Source organism: Mus caroli, chromosome 1 (assembly GCF_900094665.2).
Source record: "Mus caroli chromosome 1, CAROLI_EIJ_v1.1, whole genome shotgun sequence".
NCBI classification, from domain to species: Eukaryota; Metazoa; Chordata; class Mammalia; order Rodentia; family Muridae; genus Mus; species Mus caroli.
The window spans coordinates 32,576,773-32,595,584 of NC_034570.1; the positions used below are offsets into that span (position 1 = coordinate 32,576,773).

An 18,812-nucleotide genomic window follows, 5' to 3' on the forward strand; every position below is an offset into this window, starting at 1 on the left:
TCTTTAGGTTAGGGAAGTTTTCTTCTATAATTTTGTGGAAGATATTTGCTGGCCCTTTAAGTTGAAAATCTTCATTCTCATCTACTCCTATTATTCGTAGGTTTGGTCTTCTCTTTGTGTCCTGGATTTTCTGGATGTTTTGAGTTAGGATCTGTTTGCATTCTGCATTTTCTTTGATTATTGTGCCCATGTTCTCTATGGAATCTTCTGCATCTGAGATTCTCTCTTCCATCTCTTGTATTCTGTTGCTGATGCTCGCATTTATGGTTCCTGATTTCTTTCCTAGGATTTCTATCTCCAGATTTGTCTCCCTTTGGGTTTTCTTTATTGTTTCTACTTCCATTTTTAGATCCTGGATGGTTTTGTTCAATTTCATCACCTGTTCGGTTGTGTTTTCCTGTTTTTCTTTAAGGACTTGTAACTCTTTAGCAGTGTTCTACTGTATTTCTTTAAGTGAGTTATTAATTTCCTTCTTAAAATCATCTACCAGCATCATGAGATATGATTTTAAATTTGAATCTTGCTTTTTGGGTATGTTGGGGGCATCCAGGACTAGCTGTTTTGGGAGTGCTGGGTTCTGATGATGCTGAGTGGTCTAGGTTTCTGTTAGTAAGATTCTTGTCTTTGCCTTTTGTCATCTGGTAATCTCTGGTGTTAGATGTTCTAGCTGTCTCTGGCTAGGGCTTGTTCCTCCTGTCATTCTTTTAGCCTCTGTAAGCACTCCTGGGAGTCACAACTCTCTCCTGAGTCTCAGTGGTCAGGAGGTAGGCAAGCTCTCCTCTTGCAGGGAAGGTGCACTGAGGTCTGTAGCTCAACTCTGTCTTCTGGCTGAAGATGAAGGCCTGAAAGGGACACTGTCCCAGAAGCTATGTTGCCTCGGCAGCCTGCGCTCTCTTGCGCAGACTGGTTTCTGAGGGAACCAGGATACAAGATGGTGTTCTCACCTGCTGACAAATTTTATTTTTTTTCCAGGCAGGTTTTATATCCATAAAATCAGGATATGGGGAGGGGGATGACACAGAATCGCTTTGTTTCTGGGGATATGCACCTGTTCCCAAAAGTAGGATATTGGCTAGGTAAAAGTTCAGCAGGAAGAACAGAACAGAGTGGGTTGTTAGGTACCTGTCCACAGATCTATAGCTATTTGTTCTTAACTGGGGGTAGTACTTTCCCATAGAGGTCTCAACTTTTCCCACAGAAATCTCAACTAAGCTAGTACTTTTCCACTAAGGCCAAGACTTTGTAAGTAAGCACTTATGGCTGACAAGGTAGTTAACATTCAAACAGAGTTGCTCCCAACAAAAACACCCATCCATGGAGGGATCCATAACAAGATTCCAGAAAGACTTTATTTTCCTTAGCTTATAGCTAGAGCTGCACATTCTAGTTTCCATCTACCAGTGAAATGTTCACCTCTAAAGGGGAAGGGGCATTAATTAGTCTGTTGTGTTCTTAGTGGGAATCTATTAGCTAGATTCAAGCTTCGAGCATAGCACTTTGAGCAGAGAGTGGGTTGCCCAGGGTTAGAGAGGATTAAGGGTCCCAGAGACCATGAGGAGGACCATTGAGTGCTAACACAGAAAACAATCACAGCATACTTAGCAAGTGCTAGCCCTTTGTTTGTGCCTCCTGTCCAGGTATGTTTGGCCTTCTTTGGCGGGGGCTCCTGACTCTCACTAAGCAGAGGGGTCAGAGGCTCTGGTGAGGTGTTTTATGCAACATCAGCACTTAGGGATTGCAGACCGGATGTGTTTGACATGACATTAAGCGTGACATGATTGATTGTTGAGAAATGACTGAAGTGCTGATATCATTAAGTTGATTACCACAAAATCAAACACTTGAATTTGCTAATTTAACAATATAGGAAAGGCTAAGTACCCTTAGGGGATTCTCCCATAGCCTGGCACTCTGGATGACTGGGTGCCTCTGTGTTAATTAGTTTTGTTTCTGACATGGGTACACAATGGAGGAAACCTTTATCTCTGATCCTGGTCTCAGGGAGTTTGTGTTAAGGTTGGTTGGTGTCACTATTTTTAGGCCTGTGGCAACTATGGCAAGGCTGAAACATCATGTTGGAAAGAAATGGAAATTCTGACAAAGAGAGAGACAGAGAGAGAGAGAGAGAGAGAGAGAGAGAGAGAGAGAGAGAGAGAGAGAGAGAGAGAGGTTGATTCTGTATTAAAGAGGCACCTCTCCAGCAACCTACTTCCTTTAGAAGTTACTAATCCCATTCACTGTAATTTATGATACGATATCCTCATGATCTGATCACACCTCAATAGCCACTAACTGAGGACCAAGCCCAAGGGAAGAGTTTACCTGAGTTCCAGGGATTTAGAGTAGAAAAACTTAAGGGAAGTCTGTCTAGAAGAAGGGAGGCGAGGTGATGGGGAGGAGACCTTAGTGAATGAAAAAACGACGTGCTAAAGTGTGGCTGAGGAGAAGGTTTAGTGTACATATCAGGGACAGCACAGCTGTAGGGATCTGGAAGAGTCCAGAGTGAACAAGGCTAGAATACTGACCAGGCTATGAAAGGAGGTAGGGCAGGGAGAACAAAAGAGGGGAGGAGAGAGGAAAAGAGAGACAGAGACCGAGGCTAAGAGGCCAGGAATGAGCTAGGAGACCACAAGCACCAAAGACGGCAAGTAGCCAAAATGGCTGAGTTATACAGGGAAGAGAAGCTGGAGGAAGAAAAGGAAACCTCTGGGCCTGGGAAGGTTTAGGAAGGGGGCAGGAGTGTGCCAGCCTGGACAGTTCTGCAATGGGACTTGAGATGCTCTGAACCTGGTACCAGCACCCTCTCTGGTATGTTAAATAATACCCCCCAGATTTGTCCTGAGTTTGAGACCTAACCCTTAGAGACACTCAGGTAAGACGCTGCAGCATAGTTGCTGGCTTTCCCCAGATATTTTACCCAGTGTATGTGACTGTTCACTGTTAGAACACAGGGCTGCAATGTCAGGCTAGGTCCTACAGCCCAAATCAGGCCATGCCTCTTTGTGCTGTGACTGGAGACTCGCAGGATATTGACCATACCCTGGATATTCTTTGTCCATTACTATGCTGCAGTAAATTGAGTGGATGAAACTTCCTGCCACCCCTGAGAGGCTATAAAACATCAGCCCAGTCCTTCTTTCTGAGGATTTTGTCCAGAGGGATCCCTCAGGGATAGACCTTAGAGGCCAATCAACATGGCGGCCACTTTCCCCATCTCTCCCTTATTCATGAAACCCCTCTCCAAGGGTAATGCACAAAATTAACCTATAAACCCCCTCCCCAGGAGGGGGTAACCAGGTAACTTCCTGAAATGCTGAGAGTTGTAGGTCTTAGAAAATAACAAAGCCTCATGGGAAGGTACAGTGACCTATAGGTTTGTCTTAAAGACCCCTGCCCTGCAACACGTGGCTCCAGGCATTCCTCAGCTAGAAAAGTCCTCAGTGTTTAATATTTAATAAAGCTTGCTTTAAATTTGGCCCCAAAATGGAGTTTTTTTTTTGTTTTTTTTTTTTCTTCTGGCGAATCTCAGGATTAACACAGGCTATCAGGAAAGCTTCTGCTTTCCTTTAAGGCCCCACTAAGTTTAGATTTTTCCATATATGGTATTGTTTAATGTGCCCCTTTCCACTGTAAGGCTCAATTGTGGTCTGGGGCTTCTAAGTCTAATGAACTTCACTGTAAAGAATCGTCTCTGTTCCCCTTTCAAACTAACTGTGGGTTTATTATAGTCAGCACCATCTTGACCTGAAAAACATCGAATTTCTTCAGTTCTACTTTTACCTGAGAAGGAAATGACAGAGCAGTCAAGTAAAATATAAGGAATCCAATAAAACTGGAATTTTAGACAGTGAGTACATTCATAATGCAAATTTTTATCTAAATACAGTATGAAACTCATAATACTAGGAGTATCATTTATTGGGGGCTAAAATGATGGCTCAGTGGTTAAGCACGCTGGAGGCTCTCCCAGAGGACCCAGGTTCAGTTCCCAGCATTGACAAGGTCACTCACAACCATCTGTGGACTTCAGTTCCAGAGGATTAGATGCCCTCTTCTGGCCTCCACAGGTGTCGCATGTGCATAGTTCATGACACGCATGAGTACAAAACAGCCACACATGCATCAAGTAAAAACAAATGAAAATCTTTTAAAAATATATTATTTATCCTTGTGGCTGAAATAGAGAGCTCGGTGGGAGAGCGTGTGCTCTGGGGTCGCTTCCTGGACACCACCCCGAACTCACTGCTTAAGCTGAACTGACATGTGACCTGCATTTCCTATGCTTTTATTTGCTGAACTTGACGACTGGATACCTTGACAAACAGGGCTCATCTCACAGAACTCCACACTAGAGCTAACATCTGGGAAAATGTCTTAAAAAGATGCAGCCTACAACACAGGTAATAACATTTTCTTTAATATAATTCTTGCTATTTTGACAGCCTTCAGATCCAACTCAGATGTGCGACTGCAGGCTTCACCAGCTTGACATATCAGTGGATCAGGAGAGGCCTCAAGTACGACTATGAACTTGAGTGTTTTCCGATGTGCTAGAAGCCATGGTCCTTGAAGTATTTGGCTCTAGCAAGGACGTCATTGCAGAAATCACAGTTCAGGTCCTGGTTGCTTCGGACAAAGTTAGGACCTTTACTGTAGGCACAGAGTCCACCTGAAATCCATGTGACAGGTTAATCCTCACAGAGTTTCAGGACACTCAGTAGAAAGCTCAGAGTCCCACTCCCAACTCCCCGTTAGCAGGCAGCTGTGGCCTGGAGAACCCGGTATCGCACTTAGCTCTTACTTCCGGGCTGTGAAGCAACCAGCCCACAGTTGGAGCACGTACCTCTCAGATGCTGGTCGGCGGTCCAGGTTGGAAACCGAGTCTTGATCTCTTTGATGCTAGATGTCAGAGTCTGAGTTTTCTGGGAAACCCAGGTCTCACTCTTCCAAGCTGTGGGAGGATAGAATTTTGTCTCCTAGTGGGAAAGAGGCAGAGGGAGGGCTGGGTAAGCCAGGTGGGCATTGGTATGGGATCGTCTCCCATCTCCACTCCATTCTTCTCTTTTCTCCATCTCCCTGGAGACGAGGTGCTGAAGCTACTTACACCTATGAGGAGAGTCTATGTGCAAAACACTAAGACAAATGTTGCCAGGGACTTGGAAAAGTTAGAATCCCGTGCACTGCCCATGGGAATGCAAAATGGTGTAACCACCATGGAGAGCAGTGTCCAGGTCTCCTCTTTCATAAATTAAAAATAGAAATGCTATGCAGTCTAGCAATGCCAGTTCTGGGTGTTTATCCAAATGAATTGGCCTGGAAGAGAGAGAGAGAGAGAGAGAGAGAGAGAGAGAGAGAGAGAGAGAGAGAGAGAGAGAGCGAGCTTAATGTCCTTGACAGATGGACAGAGAAAAGGAGGCATACACACACTATTATAATTCTATCCAGCCTCAAAAGGAAGACAATTGTAGAGTTCAGAGGATGTAGTTGAAACTTGACGGTATTAATACTTAGTAAAGTGAGCCTGTCACAATAAGACAAAGCAAATCCTGCATGACCCCACTTATAGGAGGAGTACAGAAGGTCAGATTTGTACATACAAAGAACACAATAGGGGTGGCCACTGTGGCAGGTGGTGGGGAGTCGTGGAGATACAGGTTAGTAAGTCTAGACTACCCGTTGTACAGTAAAGCTTTTCTAAAAAACCTGAGGTCCAATATTGTGCCTGTAATGTACTATGTGACCCAGAATTGTATTTTAAGAGAAACCTATTAGAAGGCTGGATCTCATTTTACACCAGAACAAGCTACAGGGTTTAAGCTAGAGACAGGCAAGCACCTCTCTGATGCCCTGGTATAACAGAGAGAGGTCAGTCAGAGGCCAAGGTGGTGCACATAGAATCCAGTGCTGACCTTCCTCGGTGCTGCAAACACAACTCCAAATGAGCAGAGGAGGGATCCCACCTGGATGTCGGTCCTCCCTGCAGGTGATCAGACTGTCTGCAAGGGATTCTAACCCTTCTTGGATGCCATAGGTCACCACTTTCACAGAGACCTCATTGGACTGAGGAGAAATGGCTGAATTTAGGGGATTCTTAGTTCATCTCAAAGGAGATGGACCAATCCTTCCTACAGGGAATAGATTTTACAAAAGAAAAAAAAAAATCATGGAGGTAATGGCAGCCATCCTAACAGCCCAAGGTGCCACTGGTCCACATTCTCTCTTTGCCTGTGTAACTTGACAGTCGTGACTCCTCCGTGAGCCCTACTTCCTCACTGGTGACTCAATGCCCCCATCCCATCAGATTATCAAAGTGTCCGAAAATCAAAAGGATAAGGTGTCAAAAGATAGATTTAAACTGAAATTCATTACAGGTAGCCAAGAGAAGCCATTGAAAGATCATTAAGGAATGCATTTTCCTGAAAGACTTGAAAACGGCGTAAGGCACATAAGTGTGTCAGTCTGAAAGGCAACAGGAAACTCCATCTTCATCTCTGCCTTTGCCCCAACAGTGGCTCAGTCCCCGGAAGACTCCAGTGCAGCTGCTGCAAAGGTAAAGCTCAACCTCAGAAGTAAGAGTTGCACAGAAAGGAGACAACAAGAGAGGAGGCTACCAGCCGTAGCTACCTTGGTACATGATTCCATTGACTTTTTATAATAATCCTTTTGGAATGGCATTTAGGAGGTGGAGTAGAGACCAGTGGTGAGACACTTGCTTAGCATACATAAAGTGTAACTCCCAGAACTACCAAAAACCAAATGGAATTTTATAGGTGGGGCATGAGACAAAGGGACCCATTCAAGGTCACAGACAGAAACTACAGAGCAAAATGCAATCTGTGATCTTCCTCCTGAGCTAGTGCCTCACTGGGAACCCAGAGGAGTGCTCCCTGGGGTGTGCCTGCTATAAAGCAGTATTCACTCTGAAAAGAAACTGTGGCTCTTGGTGCATTGGAAATGGTAGAAATGTTGTGGCTCTCACAAACTCTGGGCAGGATATTCACTCTGTGTCACTGCGTCACTGTGTCACTTACAGTGACAACCACAGTTGTGTTTCCTTGGAGCTGTGTCATAAAGCGAAAGGCCACATACTCTCTCTCTCTCTCTCTCTCTCTCTCTCTGTGTGTGTGTGTGTGTGTATGTGTGTCTCTGTCTCTGTCTCTGTCTCTCTCTCTCTGTGTACACGTGTTCACGTGGAGTGCATGTGGTGGATGCGCTCGTGTGTGAGCATGCACATGGAGGTCAGAGATCACCATGGAGCATATCCTTCAATCCCTTATTGAACACGGACTTCATTGATTGAGCTGGCTGGCCAGTGAGCTCTAGAAATTCACCTGCCTCCACCCTCTGGGCACTGAGCTTACAGTTAAACACCACCGTAACTGGGTTGCTTGTTTGTTTTTTCATGGGTGTTGGAGATCCAATTCCGTGGGTGTTAGGTCCTTATGCTTTCCCAGGAAGAACTTTACTACCCAAGCCATTTACTCATCCACGGGTCACCTTGACGGATGGAACATTACCTTCACCATCCCAAGTCCACTGCCAATGTTGCCCAGGTCGACCACATAGTTGCCTCCTGGAGACTCTCTTGACAGGACACCAGCGATCACTGCAGGATCCATACAGTATTTCTGGCCAACAAGTCTCATGGTGGGTTGATGTCTCAGAAGATATGGCCTGTCAACTTCGGCCAGCCGTTCAGAGGCACGGACTCCTGTGGCAAATGCAGAAAGAAGGACGTGGCTGATGGTGATTCAGGCTTAGTCTTAGATGTGTGACCGAAAACCCCAAGCCTAAACCCCTGATCTCAGATTAAGACTTTGTGAACTGGAGTTGACTCCTCATGCAACTTGTGATTTTAGAATTCTCTGTGGCCACCGGTGGTCATGATCTAGGCTCTGATCCCTTCTGTGACAATTCTTCAGTCACAAGCACCACTGGTCCAATCCTAAGAACTCCAGAGAAGGTTTCCCAATAAAATACATGGAGCCAGCACATAAGGGAGAGTGTCTTCCTGGACAACTTTGCTCACAACTGCCAATCTTTCAACCCCTACATGACACCAGAAATCATACAGATGCTGAAACAGTTAAGAAGAAGGAAAAGTGATGCTGGTTTACATGGGTTAAGCCTCCATTCTAGTTCCTTCTTCAATTTAAGAAGCAACTCTCACCCTATGATATGGAGTCCATAAAATCCCTGTAAAGACGGCTCTCCCAGCTTCAGGAGAACTCTGAGAGCTATCTGACTGTCTAAGTAGAGCCAGGGCTTGCCCAAGGGTTTGGAGTTGATGTTGAGTGTTCCTTCCTCCCACTCCTTAGTGTAGGACTGTGAGGAGCAGTGGGTGTCAAGAGAAAGGAGTAGACACGGAGCTTGTTAACTACCGCAATAGGTCAGGCCGTAGCGTCTTCCAATCCTGCAGGAGGCTCCTGGGGTGTCCAGGGTGCGGATGTTTCCATAGCATCCCCAATTGCTGCTTTCAGAGGAGCCTGAGGATTGAGAAAAGTTCAGTCTAAGGGGATGGGTTGGAATGCTGTGACTAATCACATCAGTAACCTCAGGGAGAGCTAGAGTCCTGCCCTGTGCTTGAATCGCCTTTGAAATTAAACCATCAGTACACCAGGAAAGTATCACAATGCTGGTTTAAGTTTTCACCTCCTTTCCACCGACTCGGGGAACCCCTGGAGCAGTTGCTTCTCTGCAAAGCTCAAGGGCTGTCTCATCGCTCATTGGTCTGGTGAGATACTCATGTTTGCTCTGGAGAAACACGCATTTTAAAGCCAGAGCCCTTTGGGGTCTCCATCCAGACCCCAAGTACAGGCATGGTCTATGTACAGGGACTGGGTTGGCTTCAGCCTCTCCTACAGAATTCTGGGCAGGGAGCAAAGGTTGCAGAGAGAGGGTGTGCAGACAGTCATAGGATTAGGTCTCCTCAGGTCTCCATAGGAGGGCTCCTCTATCAGCAACTCTCTCTTCTATCTCGCATCTCTCTCCCAAGATGTCGGCCACTGTGATTCTAGACATCACCGAAGGGGAGGCATTACTTTAATTGATAATTTGACTAATTAATTAATTAATTAATTAATTAATTAATGTTTTTTAAATAGGCTTGTAATGGTTTGTATATGCTTGGCCCAGGGAGTGCCACTATTAGGGGTGTGGCCTTGTTGGAATACATGTGTCACTGTGGGTGTGGACTTCATTCTAACTACCTGGAAGTCAATCTTCTAGCTGCCTTCAGAACAAAAGGTGGAACTGTCAGCTCCTCCAGCCTTACATCTGCCTGCATGCTGCAATGTCCACCCCACCCCCACCCCCAATGACAATGGACTGAACCTCTGAAGCTTTAAGCCAGCCCCAATTAAGTGTTTCCTTTATAAGAGTTGTCTTGGTCATCGTGTCTGTTCTCAGCAGTGAAATCCTAAGACAAGGCTTCATGCAGCCCAGGTTGTCAACTGTGTTGTTAAGGATTATCCTGAACCCCTGGGTTTCCTGCCCTAACCACCCAAGTGCTGAGATCACAAAACTATAATGAGTAGCCAAGCCCAGAAATCCTCCTGACAGTAAAAATTAAGCAGACATCCTTTTAATGTCTCAGCCGGCACACTTCTGTCTCCATGACTGCTGACAAATGCCCTTAATATGGCAGTAGATTGTGCCATTGCCCTTGGCTTTTCCATCCTCTCCCTACCCACTCTACACCACTATCATGGTTCCTGATGTCCCTGAGGCTTGTACCCTTTGTGGCAGCTTTAAAATATTGGTTGAATGAATTACCAGGTTGGATTTTATTAGTCATATAGGAAATACCCCAGTCTCTCTATGCAAAGATGTAGTTTCTAAATAGATTCAGTGTTTGATGGTTGATCTTTATTGCCATGTTGGTGGAGATATACAGTCACCCTGGAAGCAAATCCCTCACGTGTCTATGAGGGATTATCTGGATCAGGTAAATTGAGCTGGGAAGACCTATCCTGTGTGTGGGTGTTAGCATTTCATGGGCACTGTCCTGGGCTGAATCAAAAGGAGAAAATGAGCCAAGCAGTCACAACCATCTCTCCTCTTCCTGATGACAAATGTTAAATGGCCAGCCATCTCAAAGCACGCCCCCTTCCCGTGGCTTCCCACGATGGACTATGTTTTCAAACAAGTATCCAAAATTAGCCCTTCCTTTTAAAAATTGCTTTTGTTGGGTACTTTGCCTCAGCAATGAGCAAAGTAACACTATGGTGGTAAGATTTTTTTTTTATAGCAGCAATGAGCAGTTATCCATGGTGAATGTTTAAAGACCGGTTTCAAGCAATGTGATTTTAAGTGCACAGCAATTGTAGGCAACTACTGCTTATCAGTAGTTATTCCTAACTCGGGATCTATCATCATCTTAGGAGGAGAGTAATGCTTTCGCTTTAGTTTTGGAAACAGAAGGCATAGCATTGTCTTTTTATGCCTTTTCCTGTCCGTTTCCAAGTTATTTGGGAAAAATGCAACAGACTCACCAGTCAGGGCCAGGAGGCCTAGAAGCAGCCACAGTGGAGACATGCTGAGTATCTGGTTCTACGGTACCTGAAATGCTTTCAAAATTAAAATTAGCATAAAGGTATGTAACACCCATCATCGTCCTGAGAACACACTACTTCTATGGGGTGGGTGAATGGAATGAGTTCCCCCATATCCAAAGTGGAAAGCAAGTGGTTTGGATTGTAATGAAGAAGAGAAATTTGGACAGGTACACTGTTTAGCCTTTTAGTTAGTTCACGGGCTTGCTGCAAATCTGTAATCTTCATGCATTCATGGAGCAGGGCAGGAGGATGTTGAGTTCAGTGCCAGCCAGGGCTACATAGTGGGACCCTATTTTATGAAAAAGGGGGGGGGGTGGAGAGAAGAAAAGGAAAGACAGAGATGCTGGGTGCTAATTGTTTTCAAAAGTCAAGATAAGCCATGTATGGGGATGCATGCACATCATTCCAGAGGGAGGAGACATTCTGCAAGTTCAAGGCTAGCCTGGGCTATATAGTAAGACTATTGGGGGAAGTAGCAAAGCTGAAGTACTTTGATTCTGGGCACTGAGAAATGCGATGACCTGACTCAGGGTGCTGAAAAGCAATTCCCGTTATCCCAAGGTGGGTGAGAAGCAGAGTTTTGTTGATGGTTTCCATGAATTGGGCACTTTTCTCTTTAGGTTGGAGAGAAGAACACAGCTTCCTTGGTGCCTTGGAATACACCCTGAGTCTTTACTTTGGCTGATGGAAGGAAGAGGAAGACTTATCCTATTACTGTTTCCTTATTCTAGGGAAACCCAGACACCCTGGGTCTCATTGAACTGCATTCCCCAGAGCGCAGGGACCTGTCGTTACAACACACACACACACACACACACACACACACACACACACACACTCCCTCTCCCCATTCCCTCCCTGGCTCCCTCCCTCCCCCCTCTCCAAGTTATTTATTTAATGGGACAGAATCTAGGTATCCTACATGCTAGGTAAACACTGCTACTAGGTTACACCCCAATCCCTCTTCTAAGTTTATTTGCATAGATGGTTCGTCCAAACACCCAGGATAAGATGTTCCCAGGAGGAGAGGCATCCTTGACTTCCATCTTTATATAGAGAGGGAGCATGAGGCCCTACAGCAAGCCACGTTTTCTGCTTATCTTTCCTACAGCATCGAGATGCTCTGTCTGATTGCCCTTGGCTCAGCAGAAGATGCCATGTTCAGCGACCAGAGTGTTAGGAACTTGTAATGTTAGCTGTAACTGCTCAGATTTCTTCCCTCACAGAAACCGTGCAGTCAGCACTTCTGATTCCCTAGGCACGAGTGTAAGAGTAGACACTGGATCTCCAAAAGGAACGGGAAAAAGAGCCACTAAGGTAAAAAAAAAAAAAAAGGATGTTCAAGGCCTCAGAGAGGCACACTTTTCTCCTACTTTATTTCTGTTACTGTGTTCAATTCCATTATCAAGAACAACAAGGAGAAGAAAGGGTATATTTCATCTCACAGTTTAAAGTCCATCATTAAGGGAAATTGGAGCTCAAACAGGGCAGAACTCGGGCATGGCAGGAGCTTGAAGCAGAAACATGCAGGAAGGCCGCTTACTGGGATCCTCAGAAGCTCACATTCAACTACCTTTCTTACACAGCCTAGGACTGCCTGCCTAGGGAATGGCACTACCCACAGTGGGCCAGGCCTCCAACATCAATCATTAACCAGGAATGGCCTCTCCAGCCATGCCCACAGGTCAATCTGCTGGGCTGAGCTTCCCACATCTTCTTCAGCTGAGGCTGCCTCTTCCTAGGTGTGTTAAGTTGGTGACCAAGGTGGCTGTCAGCTTTCCAGAGGTATCTCACTGGCTTTCTCCCTGAAGCATTTCAACTGTGTTTTTACGTTAAACTGATTTTCCAGGAAAGGAAGAAGCTTTGTATTGGAAACCCAAGAGGAAAGATGTAGCTTCCATCACAACACAAGAGTTACCTTATTTTCCAAGTATGGAGCTAAGAATCTGTGATCCCAAGCCCTTGGCTGAGTCTAGGTAAACATGCACCAGTTATTTAGCAACACAAAGTCACTTCCTGGTGCCTCCAGTGGTCAGATATGAAGAACACTGATTTCCAGTAGTATTAGGTCATAGCAAAAAGTGACAATGGGCTTTCTCGTATGGATAGACAAGGTAGTCCATTCATAAACAGCACGCAGAGTGACTCAGACTTCATGGCCCCGTTTGTCCAGGTGTCTAAAGTACTCTATATTTAAAAGCTGAGGCATCTCGGGGAGTGCCCATGGGTCACACGTGACTCATTTGCTAGTACCCCTCCCCCTCCTCACACTCGAAGCCATTTAAAAATATCTCAGCCAAGGTAAGTATGGAGCCTGATGTCCATCACAGTATCTACCATGACGCTGTTCTCCCAATCTGAAGAGCTAAAGAGTAAAGGCAGCAGCAACAGGCCGTCTTTGGGACATTCCTGAAGGTGAGTTCATGCTCTTCATGGCCTCTGACAGGACATCTTCTTCTCCCTGTTTCCCCTCCCCCGCCACTGAGCATTCTGCAATTCCAAAGCGTTGTATCCGTGTGATGGATAAAGGCCATGTCTTCCTCAGCTCTTAACAATTGGGGGTGGAAAGTAGAAATGGAGGTCTTTGGCATTTATAGTCCCTCACTAGAGAGCAAGCTATGTCCTTGCAGGCCTCCAGCCAGCCTGGAAATGTATCGGCACCCTGGCATCTGAGAGATGAGCATGGCCCCACCTCATCATGGCCCTTATTTGATACTGTAAGAACTGAGAACTGTGCTGTGTAGCTCATTAGTCATGACCTCTCACTTCAAGCTTGGTTGGTGCCCTTGCTTTGTGGCTAGAACTCTTCTCCATCCTCCATCTGGATGGGCTGATGGGCCATGCCAGCATCTTCTCTCACTCATCACTGCCTGATACTCAGTTCTTCTCCTCACTTTTGTTTTTGTTTTTTGAGAGAGGGTTTCTCTGTGTAGCCCTCGCTGTCCTGAAACTCACTCTGTAGACCAGGCTGACCTCGAACTCAGAAATCCACCTGCCTCTGCCTCCCAAGTGCTGGGATTAAAGCTGTGCGCCACCACTACCTGGTTTTCTCCTCACTTCTTACATATGATAAAGACCCTGCCCACTGCCTTTCAGAAGGCTTTGTGCCAATGGAGCTTAAATAAAAATGGCAGTATCGATGACAGTCATACATATAAAATGGTTCTGCAACTAGAGGTCGCATGCCTAAAGAAATAAAATCTACTTTTTAGACCACAGTGCAAGACGGCAACATTCCAGATCTTTGCTTGATCTGTTTTGAGATAGGGTTTTATAGCCTGGCGTAGTACTTGCCATATAGCCCAGGCTGGCTTCAAATCTACAGTGTTCCTACAGGGTTCTGCCTACAGAGTACAGAAATTGCAGATGTGAGCTACCTTGTCCAGTTTGATTTTGTGAGACTGGGTCTTGCCTTGTCACCCAGGCTGCCCTGGAACTGAAGATCCCCTTGCTCCACCCTCCCTGGTGACTGCTGGCATGGCAGGTGTGTACCCACGTATCATTTAACCTGTGTCTCAGACTGCATTCTCCCATGGCCTGTGATCACATGCACACGAGTTTGGGTTATGAGCCACCAACACCAGCTAGGAAAACATAGAAGGTTTGAGAAAGACTTTTTCCTCATTGTTGGCAAATTCGTAATCGCGTCCTTTGCCATGGAGACTGTCTGAAGGGGGCTTCTTCTGTCTGTGTACCTCTGTTCTTGCTCTTTCTCATCTTTTCTGAGTTAAGAAATCTGGGAAGATCATCATCCCTGTGTGAGCCCAGGAATATTTCCTTCTGAACAAATATCTAATAGAAATATCTAATAGATGGCTTCCTCCATCATAGAATCTTAAAATACATCTGACTTTTAATGCTAATAGCCAAAATTTAAACTGTTAGACCCCCTAGTCTTAGCTCTTTCACAGCTTCCAAGAAAAGAAAGGCTCTTCTATAGACACGCACACACACCCCACCCCCAAAACACCACACGAGCTTGTCTGGGTCAATGTTTTACCCGCAAGATTGAAAGCGGGAAAGGACAGGGGCTTGCCATCTGGCAAAGTACCAACACTTCAGTCCTTCAGCCTTGAAAGAACAAGAAAGACCTTCTCTTTGATCTATTGCCAACAGAAAGAGGACAGGAGGCACAAGGTTCGGCAAGCTTGCCCTCAGCAGCCTGCAGCCCGAGGAAATCCTGTAATCTTTCAGGGACCCCAACACAGGCAAACCCAGGATTCATGGCTTTGGCATAGAGAAACATTTCAGGACTAGACAATATGAAGCAGAGTTGCTGATTTTTAAGGGCAATATTTTAATATAGGCCCTAAGCATAAGGGTGAGGAAAGAGAGGCACTTGGGAAGAAAATAAGACATTTCATATTCACTTCCCCTCAGGAAGTGAGTGAAGCAGTTGTTGGCTGTGCTGGCAAGAGACCTCAGCCAGATTCTGAAGCGAAGGACTTCAGTCCCTCCCTATTCATGGCCCATAGTTTCCCCCATCTTTCTTCAAGGCCCCAGTATTGCTGTTAGTGTTAAATGAGCACATATTTCTGTCCTGCTGTTTGAGGTCTTGAACATGTGCACATATTCAAAAGAAGCCCTACATGTGCACTGAGAGAAATAATAAGTTTGTATAATGATTGTAGATGAGTAGGAAGAATTATTCTATCTTCTTAACTTTTCTAAAACGTGATCTTTTCTTGCAAGATCCTTAAGTTTCATTTGGTTCAATCTTATTTACTCAGAAGCAGAGACACAATCATTGTCAATTGATTAACATATTCTGGAAGTTTCAATCTAAATAGATAAATAAACCCAGGGTTGGCTAATCACCATTCAATTAGCATATCCTAAAAGTTTCGTTCTGAGTTAGCTCAGTACAAGTCCAGGGATGGTTCCCACTCACCTGTCTTCAGTCAGCTCCTCTTCCTAGAGATGGTCAGTGCTCGGCACCTTATATAGGGTCTCATCTTGCTGCTGCTTCTTAAAAGTGCTGACCTCATCTTATTATAAGATTTACAGCTAAATCTCATAAATTATAGTAATAATCATAATTATAAATACTTTGAACTCATATGGGGATTTATTCAAGAATGTCCTGGCATTCTGCACCCATCAACCAATTAGCTCTTTACCACACCTTGGAGGACAAATCATAATTGCAGGTTCTTGATGGAATGCAAAGGTCCGACATCTGTCTTTATTCACACTCATTTATTGTCATGTAAGGAATCAAGCAAGGGAGGGATGGAGAAAGAGAGAGGAGGGATATTGAGGCAGGAAAAGACAGAGAAGAGGGAGAAAAGGCTGAAAGAAGAAAGAAAGGATGAGAGGGAGAGAGGGGAGAAAGGGAGGGAGGAAGGGGAGAAAAGGAGAGGAAGGGAGAAGGGAGGGAGAGAGGAAGGGGGAGGGAGGGGAAGAAAGAAGGGAAGAAGGAGGGAGGGAATTTGGATTTTCATAAATTCCTAGTCCGTACTTGGGACGAGTAGAGCTTCCTGTTAAGGAGTTTACGGTTCAGCATCCCCAGCTCAGAATCTGAGGATTCAGATTCTGTTGTTCTATCCACGACTGAGATAAGTCAGTCTAATTGAGTCTAAGCTCCAATACCAGGAAGCAAGGTGAGCCCCAGGAGGTGGAGAGGCAGAAGAGAATGAGAGGAACCATAGGTAGATAAGACACACTTTATCCACCAGCATCCAGGCTGTTGGGCAGGCAGACAGCAGCAAACACCCTGGCACATACAGCTATGTAGTCCAGCACACTGGCCATACATGGTAGACACAGGCTTACAGACAGACCCAAACAGGCAGACTGGTGAAGGTGAGGGAGAAGGTCTCTGACCTCAAGGCCATTTTTATACAGATTTACCCAAAAGTGTCATTCTCCCAGGAATAGTTACATAACAGATTGTATTACTGCTTACTTCGAGGTTCCCTGGACATCCAGTGTCTCCTTTTTTTTTTTTTTTTTCTGGCTCACAGCCCCCAAGTCCAGTGCTAGCCATCTTGGCCATGCCAGATATCCACACCAGTACCATGTTCCCTATATTCTTGTTGGTTGGTTTGTTTTTCAAAACAGGGTTTTTCTGTATAACAGCTCTGGCTGGCCTGGAATTTGCTTTGTAGACCAGGCTGGCCTCGAACTTAGAGATCTGCATGTCTCTGCTTCCTGAGCACTGGGATTAAAGGTGAGTGCCACCATGCCTGAGTATATTCTACCCACTTTAGACAATTGCTTTATGAGAGCAGGCCCATAAAGATGTTGTCTGGGCCCATAACCCACATAGCAGTAGAGAGAACATCTAGTTTTCCAGGATTTCTTTCTGTCTGTGATAAAGTACCCTGACCCAGTGCAACCTGGGAAGGAAAGAGATTGAAGGTGTGTCAGGAACTAGGGCAGAAGCTATAGAGGAACTGGTGTGGTTCCCCAACCATGCTCAGCAACCTTTCTTAGACAGCCTATGAGCCTAGGGATGACACTGCACACAGTGGGGTAGGCTCTGGGACATCCTCATAGACTCCAGGCTATGTCAGATGAACAGATGAAGCCATTGGGGGCAGATGGCAGGGCCACAGGCTGGGACACTGAGGAATATAGACTTGAACATTTGGCTTTTCTGAACTCTTACATCGAGAAGTGAATATGAGACTGCATGGTTCCTCCTCATCATTAGGGCCAAAAAAGGCGGGGGATCGGGTACCTCATTGAAAACCAGATCCCGGATAGGATCCTGGGCCTTCTCTCTATTTGTTCAGAAGCAGTAACTGGGACACACAAGCAATTAAAATTTTTTATTACAGTGTGGGGAAATTTAGGAATTCCCTGGCCCCAGCTACAAAGACAGCACACCATCAACACCAAGGGCATGCTGGCGTCCTGGAAATGTGTCTCTGGTCAGTAGCCAGCATGTTGCCTGGCAACAGCTCCACAGAAATGATGCCCGTCCCTATCCCCAGGTTTGCTTGGTTCTTAGCCAGTTCTTTTGTGTATAGCCTTCCTTTCAAAGATCTAATTTACACTAAAAACATCTGTCCCCAGACAAAGGGAGGAACCCAGATGCCCAGTGTGTGGAGGTCAATATATGGCAAAGAAAATGTAGCTGGGCTTAGTGAAACGTACTGTAGTTCCAGCTACTGGGAAGAGGGAGGCAGGAGTATAGCTTGAGCTCAGACGTTCAAGGGCAGTCTGGGCAGCATAGTGAGGCCCTACCTCAGAAGTGAATGAAAGAGAGAGGGAAGAGAGGAGAGGAAGCGAGAGAAGAGGAAGAGAGAGGACAGGAAAAGAGAGGAGAGGAGAGCTGGGGAGGGGAGGGGAGGGAAGAGAGGAGAGAAGAGGGGAGTGGAGGAGAGGGGAGGGAGGGGAGGGGAGGAGGGAAGAGGAGGGGAGAGTGGAGGAGAGGAGGGGAGAGGGAAGGGGAGAGGAGAGGAGGGGAGGGGAGGAGAAGAGGACTGGAGGGGAGGGGAGGAAAGGAGGAGGGGAAGAGAGGGTTAGAGAGGGAAGGGGAGGGGAGAGGAGGGGAAGAGAGGGTTAGAGAGGGAAGGGGAGGGGAGAGGAGGGGAAGGGGAAAAGGAACTGCTCAGTGAGGTCCCACACACCTATATTCTCAGCACTTGGGAGGCAGAAGTAATAAGATGGCATGTTTTGGCTAACTTGGGCTGCATACTAAGTAACTACCTTAAAAATAGCTTAAAAGACATTTATCCGTCCTAGACTTAGGTCAGGCTAACTAGAAATAGCTCAAGATATTCCTTCTCAGCCTGGGACCAGGTTGTAACAGGGGAGGGCTTCCCACCGCCCACCCCACCTGCTCCATGTTTGTTTACCTCACAGAACCAAGATCTACTCAGCTTGAGTTTGTGTGACAAATGGATCAGATCTTCTTACTCTCTCACCTTTCTCTGGGTTCTGCATGGTGCTTGCCCACAGTTTATCCCAATGTACACAAACTTTTGTAGAAAATTACTTTGGGGAGTGCCCCAACAGAATTGTTTCATACATCACAATCTCCCCCCCCCCAAAGCTTCCTAGAAGAGCTGTGCTTTTCTGTGTCTCCAAAGAGTCGCAGAGATCCTCCTGCCTCTGCCTCCTGAGGACTGGGATCAAACGTGCACGTTACTACACCCAGCAGTAGCTCCCCCCTCCCATTCATTTACCAGGTGACTGCTGAGGAAGTGAATTCCTTGGGAATGCAAGGACTGAGCTGGGACTTGGGTGTAGCTGCCTGTCAGAGCTTCACCTCCCACGCAGGCCCAGAGGCATTTGGCTCTTGGG

General features: G+C 46.0%; 1 protein-coding gene across 1 annotated transcript; it reads right to left on the reverse strand.

Annotated features, from left to right (window-relative positions):
• Positions 1-4,403: 4,403 nt before the first annotated feature.
• On the reverse strand, positions 4,404-15,472 carry Lyg1 (lysozyme g1). The gene is made up of 6 exons (XM_021176004.1): positions 15,448-15,472; positions 10,494-10,568; positions 8,382-8,486; positions 7,518-7,711; positions 4,844-4,976; positions 4,404-4,669 (listed from the first exon to the last, which is right to left on the reverse strand). The coding sequence occupies exons 2-6, from the start codon at positions 10,534-10,536 to the stop codon at positions 4,551-4,553; spliced, it is 594 nt and encodes a 197-aa protein (XP_021031663.1). The 5' UTR covers positions 10,537-10,568; positions 15,448-15,472; the 3' UTR covers positions 4,404-4,550.
• Between the last annotated feature and the right edge of the window lie 3,340 nt (positions 15,473-18,812).